The sequence below is a fragment of the Protomyctophum parallelum genome (genome assembly GCF_964188405.1).
Source record: "Protomyctophum parallelum genome assembly, chromosome: 1".
NCBI lineage: Eukaryota > Metazoa > Chordata > Actinopteri > Myctophiformes > Myctophidae > Protomyctophum > Protomyctophum parallelum.
The window spans coordinates 84,593,105-84,610,418 of record NC_139697.1 but is presented as its reverse complement, the minus strand read 5'-3'; the positions used below and the strand labels follow the sequence as shown (position 1 = coordinate 84,610,418).

General features: G+C 43.3%; 1 protein-coding gene across 2 annotated transcripts in view; it reads right to left on the bottom strand.

Annotated features, from left to right (window-relative positions):
* Positions 1-17,314, bottom strand: part of dscama (Down syndrome cell adhesion molecule a) — a 112,913-nt gene that overhangs the window by 38,879 nt on the left and 56,720 nt on the right. For both annotated transcript variants that reach the window (XM_083779942.1, XM_083779941.1), the window contains exons 4-9: positions 9,242-9,391; positions 7,816-8,094; positions 7,121-7,396; positions 6,441-6,737; positions 4,527-4,802; positions 1,188-1,466 (exon numbers count right to left, since the gene is read on the bottom strand). In XM_083779942.1, coding sequence (XP_083636068.1) covers positions 1,188-1,466; positions 4,527-4,802; positions 6,441-6,737; positions 7,121-7,396; positions 7,816-8,094; positions 9,242-9,391 — 1,557 coding nt within the window. The remainder of the gene's footprint in view (positions 1-1,187; positions 1,467-4,526; positions 4,803-6,440; positions 6,738-7,120; positions 7,397-7,815; positions 8,095-9,241; positions 9,392-17,314) is intronic.

Below are 17,314 nucleotides of genomic sequence, written 5' to 3'. Positions count from 1 at the left end.
AAGTCAAAAGTGTTATTGATCAGCCGTGTGTACACTGGTATAGTGAAGTCATCTACTGTACTGTATATTCTATATCGTCTCTGTCGGGTGGAGACCTGTCCAAAACTGTTACTTTTCAGGGTTCAAATTCAAAAGTATAAAAGTACTGTAGCAGATCTACAAGCTCGAGCTTGCAGATCATCATCATCCTCATCATCACCTTTATTTATACTCACAAGTACAGTTGAGGGAAAGCCCTCAATTTCAATGTAGCCGAGGTTACAATACACAAAATACAGTAAGATTCATTCAACACAATACAGTATAAATCAGGGTAAATTACAAAGGAACTTTATGCAGAATAACCAGTCAATCAAATAAAATAAATCTATTGAAGCAGGAGCAGTCACGGTCATGGTTTTGGAGCATTCCTTTGAAGTGACCGAAAGATGGCAGGGAGCTCAGTTTTAAAGAGTTTTGGAGTTCATTCCAAGATGTTGGGCCACTGACATAGAAAGCTGAGTTGCCCAGGGAACCTGAGCATGAGGAACCTTGAGCCTTAAGAAATCACGGCGGGTCTGATAGGTGCTATCATTCAGTTCCAGCATGGAGCAAATATAGACAGGCATAGTCCTCCCAGCAATGGCTTTATAAAGAATAGTAGCCAGTGTTTATCTCGCCTCTCAGTCAGAGAGGATAAACCTGAGTTTTCATAAAGTGCACAGTGGTACAGTAGGTACCATAATTATCACCAGTAGTCCACCGTAAGGCAGAGTGGTAGACAGTGTCTAGCCGCTTTTAAAGTGATGGAGCAGCAGACCTATAAATAATGTCTCCATAGTCCAGGATCGAGAGGAAATCTGCTACTTTTGATACATTTGTGTGATGAAAGGGCATTCATTGATGAAAGAACAGTAAGAAGATACATGTTTTCTGCCTGACAGCGACAACATGCCCAGGTTTCAACTTGACCTATGCCTCTGCTTTTGACATAACTTCTCTGTCACTAATCTTTATTGCCGGTGTGGATACGTTTTTATCCCTGCTCCTATTCAGACTGCTCAGACTGAAGTAACATTTTCAATACAGGAGTTTTACTTGTAACATAATAATTTCTACAATGAGGTACTTTTACTTAAGTAAAACAAAATACTTCTTCCACCACCGCACACTAGCAGTGCGTGCCAGTCTGACGTCTACCGTCTCACCTCGCACAATGAGCTGACTCTGATGCTCCACGGCGGCTGCCTGGTTGCGGGCGACGCAGGTGTAGTTCCCGTTGTGCAGCAGCGTCAGGTTGGAGACGCGCAGCGAGCTGGTGAAGTCTATGTTGTCTATGGTGACGCCCAGGCTGGCCGGGATGGGTCGGCCGTCCTTCTGCCAGGTGATGAAGACCGGCTGGTCGCCGGACATGACCACGCAGGGGATGAACACACGCTGGCCGATGGAGAAGCGAGGGAACTCAAAGGGGTGGATGGTTGGCGGGACTGCGTGAGAAGTGAGAGCAAGTATTGTAAGACATTGTAAGACTGTGGCTCTCAAAAGTGGGGTCCGGGGACCCGTGGGGGGGGGGGTTCCAGGGGGTCCCCATAAACAAATTGTTAATATATCATCAAAATCAGTTTAACCACTTTAACCCCTGCATACACATAGCCAATCTACAAGCTCGCAACAAATCAAATTGCAACACATTGGGAGCTTCTATATCTGTTATCTTTACAAAATTGAGAAGCACTTTATCTAAATACAAATCTAGTATGGGGGTCTGTGGCCAAATACAACTGGGGGTCCTTGACATGGAGTAAAGGGAAATTCAGACTGCTATTTTCTAATGCTTCATGTATGTATGCTCTGTCACAATGGTGACACCGTGATCTGTAGCTTACTGTACAGCAGCTAGCAGACAGGCTATTTTACCTGTTTTGGGTACGTGGCACCTTTGTACCACAAAGTATATTATGGCCATAAGTCCTTACTGTATATCTCCCACTTTGCAGTTCCATGGACTGCTATTACGGACCCCCAGCTGCAGATCAAGAGTGTGATTGCGGACCAGGCCTCTCCACGGAGCACGACCATGGATTGCTACCACTATACCACTAGGTAGTGGAAGGTTCTTAAATTCAATGTGTGTGTGTGTGTGTGTGTGTGTGTGTGTGGGGGGGGGGGTGATCCTTTCCTTACGTCATTCACAAATTATCACTTGTTATTTAGACCAAAACTTCACACTCATACAGCATGTTGCAGCTGTGGGTGAAAGATTTTTTTTTATTACTTTTCCTTACGCAGTGAACCAGAATTCTCACTCAAACAACACCTCCACTTCCTCCAAGCCCCCCCCCCCCCCCCCCTCTCTCTCTAGGGACGCTGTAGCCATCGTGAGAAACAGATGCTTTGGAAAATTAATGATTTAAAATAGCATTGGAATAAGCAGCACTTCAGTGCTTATTTAATTCACAACAAAATAGGCATAATAGGCTCCTGGGGATTCCCCCCTCGGCAGTGGCGGAATGCTAAGCAGCCGCGAGGTAAATTAGCCAGGGCGGAATGGCGGGCATGGCTTCGTCTAGTGCCGTGTGATCCCCCCCCCCCCCCCTCGTTAGCCACGCAGAGACCCCACCAAAGGAACAGAGGCCGGGGGTGGGGGGTTGGGGGGTTTAACATTTCAAATAATCGCCTCTGTCAGGTGGAAACCCTGTATGTCCAAATGCGATACGTTTCAGGAAAAGCTGCGTTCAGTGGATTTTTGTATCCGTAGTACAAGCTTGTGTTACATTGGTTCAATATTTATAAAAAACACAAACAATAGAATAAAACAATAGCAGATCAACAAGCTCACAACTTGTCACGTCACGACACATTGTGAGCTCGTACATCTGCTACTTTTGCTATACTTTTGTGTGAAACTACAGTATGACCAAATAGGGCATTAATCCCGCCCTCCCCCAAATAGGAACCATAAATAGTTTCAATATGGAGATACAAGGTTTCTGCCCCCACAGCGACATCATTATGCATCGTCAATGAAGGAGGAGAGCCTTCTGGGGTTATCAACATCTGACTCAGCCCGCCGCCTCAGCACTGCATATTCAGATCAGCTGATATAAGCCAGCCGTAGTATGATGATGATGGAGATGCCACTCTGCTATCAGTGATGTGGCGGGCTACATGGGTGCACCGCGTCTCATATTATACCAATAGCCCGTTCCCTATCAGTGTTTTCCTGAACACAAATATATAGAGGTGATGATTTGAACTGTTTATAAGGTGATGTGTGATGCAACACGTGTGAGTATTGGGGATCGTGGGTGGACGTGGATCATGATAAACTCTCTCCATGCATAAAGCTCTCAATGTGTCGCATCGCAATGTGTTGTAAGCTTGTAGTTTGGCCATTTTTGGCATGAGCATTGGGATATCAATGCTATCCAATCAGGAGAAAGACCTCCACAAAGATAATTTATCAGTTTCTATTTTGCAGTGTCTGCTCATTGTTAGCCTTGCATAGCCAGCCTTCATCTGCCTTTGCTATGCATATTGCCCCAGGAAGATTAAGTCTGGCCCCTCTCAATTGTGGGAGGACTTCACGGCCGAAGTGGTGACGAGCCAACCTGATTCGCCAGGCTATAACCAACCAGGGCCCAGTATTCAAATAGAAGGTACTTCCAGCTTCCCTGCATCGGCTGATCGCTACGTGAGGTTTGCTCGTTCTATTCTATTTTGTAGTGTATGCTCGTTGTTTTTGTTCATCACTTCCAATTTCTCTTGTTTGTCCAGTATCCAGTATGAAATCTCAAATCTCTCTCCTGATTGGATAACATTGGTACCCACTACCCAGGCGTACCCTAACCTGAAAATGTATTTTCTGTTTAGTAAAGAGCTGGAAAGATAGTCAGACTACTGAACAAATACTCTATAGCAATCTTTTCTATCAGAATATAGATCTATCTAGCACTTATTTGAACCAAAAACATAAAATATGAGTGTTTATTATTTTAATTTGCTGCTTTCTTTCGTTTTAGTGATTTTAGCTATTTTTGTATTAGCTAAATATTAGCTAAATATGTATTTCTTTTACAAAATTGTATAGCGATTTATTTTTTTATTATTTACTATAGTCCTACTAGACCCCAGAAAATTACATCGGGCCACAAAAGATCACATGATGTGAAGGGGGAGGTGACAAACGGACATATTGAGCCTACAACACAGTATATGGCAGCCCCCTATAGTACCTCCCCCTTCATATTCAGCAGATCCTGTGATCTTTTGTGGCCAGATGTAATTTTCTAAGGTCTAGTAGGACTATAGTAAATAATTTAAAAAAACGAATCGCTATCAAATTTGGCCCCATGTTCGAATGCCCCCGCACCCCTGTAAAAAATAGCTAAAATCGCTAAAACGAAAGAAAGCAGCAAATGAAGAAAAAAATAACACTCATCTTTTACTTTCTCTAATAACAACTTATAACATGAACCTTTGATTGAAAAAAACTAAAGTTGTCCTTTAAGTGGTTAATTGACAGATGTGTTTGTGGCCCATAGTACCTTTCACACTGACATGCACACTCTGGTGTGTGGAGAGCTGCGGCTGCACCAACACGTTGCATGTGTACTCTCCCTCGTCCACGTCCTTCTGCACGTCAAACAGCTTCAGCGTGCCGTTGTTCTCAAAGGCTCGCTGGCGGTGGTTGTATGGCAGCAAGTTGGAGTCCTTGTACCACTTGATGGAGTAGTACGGGTAGCCAATGACGCGACAGTGGATGTACATGTCCCGCCCAGCGATGGCAGTGAGGTTCTTCATTGGTCGTATGCTGGCAGGCCCTTAAAAAGTCGCAATGGAGAAAACACCTCTCTTAAAATGGTTTTGAGGCATGGTGGGTCAAGGAAAAGCATTGTGTTGTGTACTGTAAGTGTCTTGCGTGTTTCAGAACACTGCAAGTTTATTATGTCTTGATTCATTTTGATAAATCGAGGAATAAACGTAATGAGTCACAATCTGGAATTCCCAGAGTAGTAGCTATCTACCTCGTTCTCATCATCCAAAGAAAATAATCACATCCAAGTATCTCCCTGTGCCTCAACAAAGAAATCAATTCCAGCGAGCAAAGTAACAGAGATCAATCCTTTTTTCATATTCCTTCTACTCTCTCTTCATACCAAATTTGCATCTTGCCTTGTCAGTGACGTGGAGGGGGGCTTATTCCTGGATGAATTAGGTGGAGCGTGTACCCTTCCATTTGAGTCTGAAGTGAATATTACCTAGTGCTCCCCACCTCTTCTGCGTCGGCCGCGATTACCTCTGACAAGCATTAGAGCGGAATGTTCCCTCGCTCCCCCCACTCACCAACCTATTATCAAAACCATTACTCATGTTTCCCGCACTCGCTCACACACACTCATGCAAAACCAACAGAATAAACCAATAGGCTTCCATAGCACCACATCCATGATGCTTATCAGAGAAAATGGACTAATAGGCTTTATTTTATGAATGTACCGCAGAGGACAGTTTTACTGGGCTCTGTAGTGTACTTTGAGCACAGGCCCATCCAGGGAGTTTGCTACTCTCTTTAGCACGATTAAGGAGCCAATGACGTGAAGAAGCAGTCATTACACTTTCTCTGCAAATGGCACCTGTGGAGATTTATCTTCATCGCTTGGCTGCATTCAGCAAATCATGGACCCTCACATAAGAAGCTATGGAATCGCCCTGTTTAGCTTTAGCAACATGCAAGAATGAACACAATCAAATTACGCACATCAGTATACAGCAAGTACCCTTCGCTCCGCAACGCAGAAACGATAATGGCATTGACTCTGAGGAGGGGTGGGAGTAGGGGGGGCTAGAGTGCCCCAGTATTACTGCTACACAACAATGGCAATCCAGCCAACCATCTCCCTGTAGAGAACAGATAGCTCCAGAGTCATACACGAGTACTAACTGTAAATCACCCTAATGGCGTCCCAATATAAAGCTATCAGCAGGTGTTAGGAAGGAAGCAGGGCGTTAGATAGGTTAATGTTGACATCGGTGACTGATGATAGGTGGGGGCACTCCAGGAGCCTGCAGAATCTCCTGCCCTATTCGGAATATGAAAATAAAGCAACGAGGCCAGTACGTCTCTCTTGTTTGACACATAGACTAGCAGCATGGATGTCCTGTATCACTAGATTATTCTCGTATAACTAGTTTATAATAACTAGATTCTTCTATATCACTAGTTTCAATATCACTTCCAATTCCACTGTTCATCCTGTATCCAGTATGTGTTCTCTTTCTTAATGGGATAACTGGTAACCACACCTGAGTATTTATTTTCTGTAAAGAGTAAAGACATGGAGACGCCTATAGTTGCTGAAGTTTCAATGAACACCCCGGAGCAAAACAAATCAAGACACGTGCGTGGATGTGCATATGTATATGTGATGGTGTGCTGGAAGAGCTGATCTGACAAGCACCTCTTACGTTTATTCGCGCCTGGTAGGAGACGGTCCCGGCCGAGTTGTTGCAGATGCAGCGGTACACGCCTCCGTCGGGGACCTGGGTCTGGCTGATGTTGAGGTGGCTGACCACTTGGCCCTCCGTGTTGGTGTAGTGGGAGATGCGGTGGCGGCTGTCCCGTACCACGGGCTCATCGTCCAGGGTCCACGTCACCCGGGGCTCGGGCGTACCCTTCACCGTGCATGCCAGCGACACAAACTCATTGATGTTGAAGACCTTCTCACTGAACGAGGACAGGATCTTGGGGGTGCCGTCTGGAAGGTTAAAGAGCAGGTTTTAGTGTGATGACATGCATAAAAAATTAAAATATCCTGAATAATACACAGCAGTATATTTATATCCCTTATATACCAACGGCTAAGGAGTATGGGTAAGCTTGGTTGTTGGTAATGCTGGTTTCTTCTCTGGACCCACAACACTATTGATTACCGCTCTAACCTCTTTATATTGGTGCATGGCCATGGGAGACAGATGCAGTTACTATGCTGACGCAGCTATGCAAACCTCTTTCACATAATCTAATAAGAGGGGCTTGGGCTGGGCTGCACAGCAGCAATCATTAGCACAAGCACATACTCTCTTAAACACATACATGCAAACAACCACGAAAAACATGCTTCTAATTACAAGTGCTGACCTTCCAGGATGACCTGAACATAATCCTGGGCAGACATCTTGCCGTTCCTGGCAAAGCACTGGTAAGCTCCTCCGTCACTCTTGGCCATGCCGCCCATTACCAGGTTGTCCCGGTTCTGGCCTGTGATGCGAACACTGTTCCCGGGGTAGATGAGCTCTCCGTTGCGGTACCAGGACATCTGGTACTCCTCAGAACCAGTCACACTGCAGGACAGCGACACCTGGCTCCCCACGCTGCCCTTCACCTTCCGTGGGCTCACCACTGCCTTCAGATGCTCTGGAAGGGGTGCAATGTGGTTAAGTGGCTGACTTCCATAGTGATACTACGTAGCATCACCTGGCATAAAAGCCGTGCTAAAGATGCATTACAGTATGGTTTTTTTAGCTGTCTGGACCAATAAGTCGAACAAGGACAAGGAATTTATTTATTATAGTATATTGTGAGCTTATATATCGGTCATTGTTGTGATATACTTAGTTGCGCACACCACAGGCTATATCAGGTCTTTAACAGTCATTATTTATTCCTACACTACACCTATTAGTTCAAAATGTTTCTTAAATTTAAACATTTAAAATAACATTTCCCACAAACCACCTGTAATTACCACTGGTTAAGAAACATTACATGTATATCAGTATATTTATGTAGGCTATGCCAATATTAAGATCCACCACAAAAGGTCCACCACTGACCTTTGACGATGAGCCTTCCAGCAACCTCAGCATTGCCATAGCTGTTCCAGACCTCACACACATATGTCCCTGTGTCACTCGGCTGAGCCCTTTCTATCAGCAGGCCCGTCACACTCTGTCGGAAGCGCGAGTCAGGCTCGAGCGGACGGTTGTCCTTCAGCCAGCGGTACTTGGGTGCTGGGTGACCGGAGGCCTTGCAGGGTAACTCCACCCGATGGGACGCCATCACCTCACGGCGCTCAAAGCTGTCCAGGATGTGGGGTGCTGAGTTGGTTGGGTCTGGAAGGCAGGGACGTGTGTTAATTATGAAGAGAACTTCTATAGCTTGTGTCACAAGTTTGACAGTGTCCCTCACTTGATTTGCCGTTATTGTTTGAATAACGCGTTATCACAGTCAGTGATAAACACAGTTATAAACAATGCATCTACCTCAGGTATTTATTGACATTATTAGGTGATGTGTATGAAACATCATTCATACAAGTAATCTGTGGAAAACAACTGACAGACACAATACCTCTCCAAGTAGGCATTAAAACAGGCTGTTCATGGAGTGCCATTAACTTTGTTCTTGCCATCAATGGGTGGATTAAGCGGTTGTGTGACTGACCACCCAATGTGCTATCCCCAAACCCCGTCCAGGGTTATGCAGATGACATACAGCTAGCATCTCGGGGATAGTGTTATTAAGAATATGCTCTCTAGAACAAACACACTAAGTGTGTTTTAACAGCGGGAGAACAACGGCGAGCGACACATGAATTTCATTGGCTATCGCCTAATCGCCCAATATCGCCGGACGATGCCGCCCAATCTTTTCAGGCGACGTTCCTCCCACCTTTCGACCGTCGCTTGTTCGCCTGCTATCGCCATTGTTGCTGGGTCCCATTGACAAATAATGCCCTTCCGGAAGATTTGTCTGGCTGTCGCCCGCTGTAAAAACGCACTGTGAGGCTGACAAAAGCCCTGAGTTTACCATAAACTCACAACCTATACATGTGTACGACCTACAGTACAGTACAGCTGTGCGAGGACATTTGCTTATTTGTCACATGTCAACCTCTCTTTTCATGGAAGAAAAGTAGGAAGAAAGTAAAAAATAAAGTAGTCTCCTCATGCTTCAGTTTCACAGCTTTCTTATTTCAATTTCAGTTGGGATTCAGGTCAGGTATACTATCCACCCTTCTGATTTATTGGATGATGTAACAAACCGAGAGACAATTTATCCACACATTCACATTTTCACATTAAGGCCTGGATGACTCTTTAGGCTAGGGAGAATTAGCATTTGCATGTCGTTGCTGTCGGGCAACTTTTCTTTTTTTGTTCCAGGTTTTTTCCCTTGTAATTAAAGGCCTACTTCATCATACAAGAGTGTTGCACAAAAGGTGTGTCGTAAAACAATGTGTGTTGCTGTTCTGCGTACCTGATACTATGAGGCGGGCACTATTGCTCTGTCGGGTGTCTCCTGAGTAGCGGTGGCGCGTCATGCATCTGTAGTTGTACAACCCGTCCTCCATTTGCACATCTAGGATGTACAGGGCTCCCGTAGACGTGATGAGAAACCGTGGCAGTGCTAAAGAACATGCACAAAAAAACAAACGGCCACATGAGCATAGTATAGAATTTTACACCACAAGTTATAACACAGAAGAATCATCTTTATTGTCACAGCACAGGTGTACAGATCTGCTATTTTCACTATAGGGTCCCAGACAAATGTTTAATCTCTTTATCGGGTCTTGAGCTAAACCACTGGTTGAGAACATTAGCATCATATGCAGGTGTACATAACGAGCTTCCTTGAGACAAGGAACAGTAAAAGAAAGTAGCAGCAGGTAGACTACGACAGTGTTCTTAAGGTGCAGTTGAATAGGCTAGTTCGTGCAACAGGTAAAGGTGCTACATGCTAACCACATAATCACAAAAGTAAATCCAACTCAGGTATAAAAGAATTACCAAAATACCAGTCATAATATGACTGGTATTTATAGTACAGTACAGTACGTCACACTTCATTCTTCATTCATTCATCTACAGTGAGATTGTGCAAAGACAAATGGTATTATGTTTCTTTATAAACTGAAATTGCTTGGAGGGAGGGGGAAAAAAGCCATATAATCCAATATTGGAGTCACTTAGCAAATATTTGCAAGTCAAGTGAGGTATGTGGCCCTGTGTGATTGTACAGTAGTCACCAAACATCTGCTGCAGCCCATTTAGCTCAGCACAGCTCGGAGCCACTGTGACAATTCTGTGTGTTGTGTGGCTCTGTAACACAGGTCATTATCATGTAGCTCATCGTTCTTCTCTCTCTCTCAGGGGGGAACACACACTCTCTCTCTCTCTCTTGTGCTCTCTCTATGTCTGTCTGTTTCTCTCTTTCTGTTTCTTTCACTCACTTTCTCTCCTTCAGACTAAAGCAGAGGGAGCGCAGGGATCACAGAGTGCTTTGATAAGGCATCGTTGAACAGGTCGGATGTGCTAATATCATGCTAATGTCATGCTAATTTGCAGGACCACATGGAGCAGAGAGAGGTGGCTGGCATTTTATGAGAAGTGATGTCTTATATGGCAAGTGGCTGCCAGGGTATTCCTGTGTCACTGATGATGGAAAAGCCCATTTGGGAAGCACTCAAATAGCTCCTCTGTACGGTGGAATGACTCTGGAAGTGGTGCATAATATAGGCAGGGAATTCATAGCATGCACTGTAGGCTATAGGGTGTTAAATAAGTCTCATTCCGTTTTTTCCTGTCATGACAGATCCATATATATGCAGATTGAGTCATCTCATATAAAACAGCAGGCACAGACTGTAATCATCACCATTACAACGATAAAAGCTCAAACCGGCACATTGGAAATGACCATTCTTAATCATTTAAACAGCCACAAATGTACAAGTGTAAAACTATTTTTGTGGAACCATAAAATGTCTATAACGTTTTGAAACACAAGTGGAATGAAATCTATTCTGAAGTCAGAACATGAAAATATCCCTCTGTGGGCTTAATTTGCCTTTTGACCTTTGCAATTTCCCCAGTTCTCTACATACTGTACAGTAAGAGATCCACATCCAAGCCTGCTTTACTGTATACATAGTTGTGTCTCACACATAAAATAGCCATGCAGCCTATAAGCTTAGCACAAATGTGTTGCGCTGTGACGCGTTGTGAGATTGTAGATCGGCAATTTTCGGTGAGAGAAATTATTTACAACCAATCATGATTTGCAATAAATTGGACAGTTGATTGGAATTTCTTAGCCAATAGGAATAACATATACATGTTCCCATGAATATATGTTTTATATTATGGTACTGTACAATGTACATTGCCACAGACAAATGCTGCAGCCACAGAGAGGAAGAGAGAGAGAGAGAGAGAGAGAGAGAGAGAGAGAGAGAGAGAGAGAGAGAGAGAGATGAGGGAGTGAGGCTGCAGCTTTGGAGACCAAGTGATGACCTAGTTAGGAATGAAAAGCCATGGATTTGATATCCTAAAGGAGGTTTCAGCTTGTGGGCTACTGTAGATGCACATGTTTGTGTAACAGACAACTACTGGTCAAAAGACACATAAAGTACACACATTATTGTATGAGTGCGTGCGAGTCCAAGGTGTGTACTGTGTACTCTTCACCTACTGCATTAAGTATAATATTATATCATTATATAATGTATTATACAGTATACTGTACATTTAACTCTATATTTAATAAAGTGGACCTGAATTGGCTCTGTACTTTTTCTGTACCGCTTTTTTCCATCTACATCGCTTTTCCCAAAATAGCCGATCTACAAGCTCACAACGCATTGCATTGTGAGATTGTAGATTGTAGCGGCTATTTTGGGCTAATGCTCCCCTAGATTATGTTGGTCTTCGAGTGTTTAATTCGTAAGTGTTTTGCAGTGTTTACTGTATCATGTATCAGTATTTATGATCAATGCTGGAAAGTGGCACAACATCATGACACATGTAACCCACCCACTCACAGTAAGCCAATAACTAAGAAGAGAGGAGGAGGCTGTCTAGTCCTGTCTTTACTCTATATTTGCTCTGCAAACTCTGCAAAGCATCAAAAGATGACAAGGCTTATGAGAGGAGCTTTCATCAGAACAGACTGCACGTCATACACATTACACAGTGACACACACTTAACTCTTGCTTATTTGCATGCTTGCTCGCTCGCCTGATAACTCACTCGCTCACTCACCCATTCCATAACACATTCAACAAGCTTCTAGATTGTTACTTCAAGTGCTCTCCTGCTTGCAGTGCTGAAATCAAGGGACTTGCAGATTGCTGCATTGCTACTATGCAACACATTATCATGTTTACCGTAAATACAATAAAAATGGAAACCATCACAAGGGGTATATTAGAAAAGACTTCACTAAGAAGGTCTCATATTAAGGAACTCTGGTCATCATGCTAAAACCGCCAGTTTTAGAAGTATTTCCCAAATATTTCAATTTTTGTTCTAACTGTAAAGACAATTTCCCGTCTTCTCTGTCAACCAATTATCTTTCAAACAGCTGAGTGAGTGTACAGTATGTGAATGTTCTTGTGAGGGCATTTCTATCTATGCGTTGGTGTGCATGTGCTTTCATGAGTAGTACGTTACGTGCACACGTACGCCGTACGTGCTCGCCTTGCACGCGCATTGTGTATATACTATAGTATATACCTGTGCATGCCATGCACACGCATGTTTGTTCGTGTAGGCGAGTGTGAATGTGTTTATGCAGCACACAGTTGCATGGAGGGGCGGTCAATAATAACGATCACACTCTTCAACTACGCCTTTTGCCCTGCTTCTCTCTGCTGCATGCATTGCATACTAACACTGGCTGATTGAGAGCCTCCACTGTTCCTGCACTATGTATATGCTATAGCATCACAAGAAAGCTTGTAATCTCCAAATTTCATCTTTTGATGTCTTTTTTCATGAATGAATGTTTTTGTTTTAGACTTTGTCATAATGGCAGTGTCACATGAATGTAGCGAGAAATAACTGATCTACGAGCTCACAATGCATCTCACTGCAACACTTTTCTGAGCTTGTATATCTACTACTTTTGCTTTATTTGTATATATATTTTTGAAGCATATACTGGTACACCTATAATGACATGCCCAAAATAGTAGTTATGACTGTCTGTATTAATATTTAACGAATGAATAGTATTAACAAGAGCCTGGCTTTTACTAAATAATAACTACATTGGATCCATTATAAAATAAAATAAATCATTTTGGACATACCATGTGTACAAACTGTACATATATATATGTGTGTGTGTGTGTGTGTGTGTGTGTGTGTGTGTGTGTGTGTGTGTGTGTGTGTGTGTGTGTGTGTGTGTGTGTGTGTGTGTGTTACCCATATGAAGCATGGTTTTCTTTGGCCCACAAGTGGGTGTGTAAATAGCTATGGCATCACTTGGCCCCAGGTGGCATGCTGGACTGCCAGTCTCCCCTGGCCAGGTGCTTGGCATGGCCAGTGCCTGCCTGGGACACAAGAGCCTTTCTGTGGAGGACTACTCAATAGATTCAGTTAATCTCCATACAAGCTGCCCTGAGCTGTCAACCAGTTTCCCTTTCAATCAAGGAGCTTTGTAGTTTTAGGGGGTAGGGTTTATATACACACACCCCTAAAACTACTAATCTCATTCTCATTGTACTGGTATGTTTTATTAATGGTATACTGTCCTTAGTGTCCTACTTTGTCGTACAACGTTGACAAGCAAAATGACAGAGCTTGTATATCTGCTATTTTCACTATGTTTGAAAAGTCTGTTAAAACTAAGTGTTTAATTCTGTCTGTGGGGTTTCAAGTAAAGTAAAAATCAAAAGTATTAATATAGCGTGTGACTAAATAATATTGGATCCATTGGAACGCGCAAGTTCTTTATTTCCATTTCTTGAAAAAAACTATTTCTTATCCATCTTCAACCGCTTATACGTAGTCGGGTCGCGGGGGCAACAGCTCCACCAGAGTGCTCCAGACTTCCCTCTCCAGAGCAACATTAGTGACTTCCTCCTGGGGGATTCCGAGACGTTCCAAGGCCAGTGAGTCGATGTGTTTCCTCCAACTGCGCCTTGGTCTGCCCCAGGGTCTCCTCCCAGTAGGACGTGTGTCGAGGACAATTTACAATTTAGGCATTTATCAGACGCTCTTAATCCAGAGCGATTTACATTAGGCCCTCCCTAGGGAGGCGCCCGAGAGGCATCCTAACCAGATGCCTGAACCACCTCAGCTGGCTCATTTCCAGGCGAAGGAGCAGCGGTTCTACTCCGAGTCTCTCTCGTGTGACTGAACTTCTCACGCTATCTCTAAGGGAGATGCCAGCCACCTGTCGAAGAAAACTAATTTTGTCCGCTTGTATTTGCAACCTTATTCTTTCGGTCATGACCATAGGTGAGAGTAGGAACAATGATTCTTTCTTTCTTTCTTTCTTTCTTTCTTCCTTTCTTTCTTTCATCTGTGAATCACATTGACCCCTAAGTGACACAGTTAAGCACCTTGCTGGGTTGCTGGGTCCATCTGGTCAGAAGGTGTCCTTTCCTTTACCTGACTGTATAAAATACAAAGTTGCCTCGACCGGTGTATGAGTCAGACATGAGTGGTAAGCAACACAGGAAAGGAAATGGCGGAAATGGTGTGTGTGTGTGTGTGTGTGTGTGTGTGTGTGTGTGTGTGTGTGCAAGTGAGGTATAAGAGAGAAGACGTGCTTGAAGTCAGAGTTGTCAGGTGCCTGTTGGGATCTGCCAGACAGACAGGGTTGACATTTTTTTGATAATTGCTCTGCCGAGCTATGATCTGAATTAGCATATGAAAGTCATGTCTCCCCCCACCCTATACTGGGAGTACATTGCTGTAAGCTAATTTGTAAGCAATTTCAGATGACAGAGGGTGGTTGTATCCCAGAGGTGATATATCTACTATTATCTTTTGTTCTCTCTCTCTCTCTCTCTCTCTCTCTCTCTCTCTCTCTCTCTCTCTCTCTCTCTCTCAATTCAATTCAATTCAGGAGCTTTATTGGTATGAGAAAATATATACGTTTACATTGCCAAAGCAAAAGCCCTTAGAGCTTTGTGGAAAAAGCAGAAAAAGCTAACATTTGAGATACTGATCATTTTCTTATTAAGACCTTGGGACCCTTCACTCCCTACACTGTGTAACTTTGAATAATCCATGTGTAACTTTGAACCATCTAACCCTATCAACACCGATGGTCTGCCAGACCAGCTAAACAATGCAGGTAAAAAGTGCTTCCTCATCATTGTGCCTGCTGAAGCCAGGCAGTGTCCCCGCTGTGCAACTGTCTTGGAGTGTATTAGAGAGTGGAGCGACGGTCCCCAGAGACATCTGGGGGCCTACACTGTCACTGTAACCTTGGCCGCTCAAAGTCACAATGTAAAAAAAAAAGGAAAAAAAATCACGCTGCTTGACATAAACAGCGGCGTACTGGTTCACCTGCAGCCATCTGCATCCTGAATTAATTCCACCTCTCTCATTAAATCAAAAGATAGACTGAGGGAGAGGGCGAAAAAAGCAACTATGTCTGTGTCCTCATTCACGTTTTCTCTGTGTGTGCACGTGCGTGCGTGTGTTCGTGCGTGCAGGAGTAGGTGTGTGTGTGTGTGTGTGTGTGTGTGTGTGTGTGTGTGTGTGTGTGTGTGTGTGTTGTGTTGGGGGAAGGGGGATGCTCCCTACCGTGCTGCACTAGAGCTGCAGTGTAAAGAACCATGAACTGCTTAATTGGGTTTTTCAGAAAGGCCTCAGGCGAGCTTAACGAAAAAACAACAAGGCCTTTACATCCAACTACAGAACTACAACACCACCCAACAAAACTACCATAATAACAGATCATTGGAGAAATATTATGTTATCACTGTTAAATAAATAAAATACATAAATAGAATTAGCTATAATAGTGAATTCATAACAAATTGTAACCAAACAACTATGCTTTATAATCAGTAACATTGTAATAATATTACAATGTTACTGAGAAAGCATCGTTTTTTGGTTATGTTAGCACATATTATGTGCTAATATTCTATACAGTATAATTATTTGATTTATCCTATGTTTGCGTTTGTGCATGTCCCAGCTAACTGTAACGTAAACGTATGTCTTTGATGATTTCACCAGAGAGCAAATAAAACCGACAATGCCTGTTATAAATAATATTGGGATCACAATTAACTGCGTCTGCTTCTATACACTATCACCGCGTGGAAAGCCTTTTACTGTACAATATCAAGTAAGCGTGTGATGTCAGAGTGATGTCAGACTGCGGGGCGAGCGCTGGCGCTTTGGCATGGGGGGTCAGATCAACATATGGAATTAATTCTGTAATGACTATATATGGAGTGTACAGGGTTTGATGAGGTCAGATCAACATATGGAATGTCAGAACAGGAAGGACGGGTGGAGAAGGATCAACATGGAATGTCACTTATGTCAGCTCTATATGGAGATCTAAGGGTTTGAGGTCAGATGTAGAGTTTCTGGCCGGCTCATATATATGCAGATCTAGATATTTTATTGTTTAGAGAGAGATAGGTATAAAGTAGGCTGACAGGAAATGGGGAGAGAGATAGGGGGTTGACATGCAGTAAAGGCCGTCGGGATCGGGAGTCGAACCCGCGGCACACTAGCCTAGGTGCCCAGACGGCTACGCCAGCCGCCTGGGCCATATATGCAGATCTAGATCTAGATCGTCTTCTCCATGTATGGCTATCCAGGGTTAGATGAAGTCAGTGCTGTGATCTTCCTATATGGAGATGGCCATATATGGTGGCGTGATGTGTCACACGAGGTGTGACCATATATGGAGGCGTGATGTCACAGTGATGTCATGAGGCGTGACCATATATGGAGGTGTGAAGTCTCAAGGCATGACCATATATGGAGGAATGAGAGGGTGATAGATATAGAATATCTAGATATATCTATAATATATAGAGATATAGAAATAGAGGGTGACTAACTAACAGACGGACGGACGGACGGACGGACGGACGGGAGATGCAAGTTTTCATAGGAAATGCGACCTACAGTCGCAACAACACTGTGTTACAGTCTATTGGTACCATCGTCTTTTTATGCTATGAGTACATCTGTTTATGCTATGAGTACATCTGTTTATGCTATGAGTACATCCTGTTTATGCTATGAGTACATCCTGTTTATGCTATGAGTACATCTGTTTATGCTATGAGTACATCTGTTTATGCTATGAGTACATCCTGTTTATGCTATGAGTACATCTGTTTATGCTATGAGTACATCTGTTTATGCTATGAGTACATCTGTTTATGCTATGAGTACATCTGTTTATGCTATGAGTACATCCTGTTTATGCTATGAGTACATCTGTTTATGCTATGAGTACATCTGTTTATGCTATGAGTACATCCTGTTTATGCTATGAGTACATCTGTTTATGCTATGAGTACATCTGTTTATGCTATGAGTACATCTGTTTAT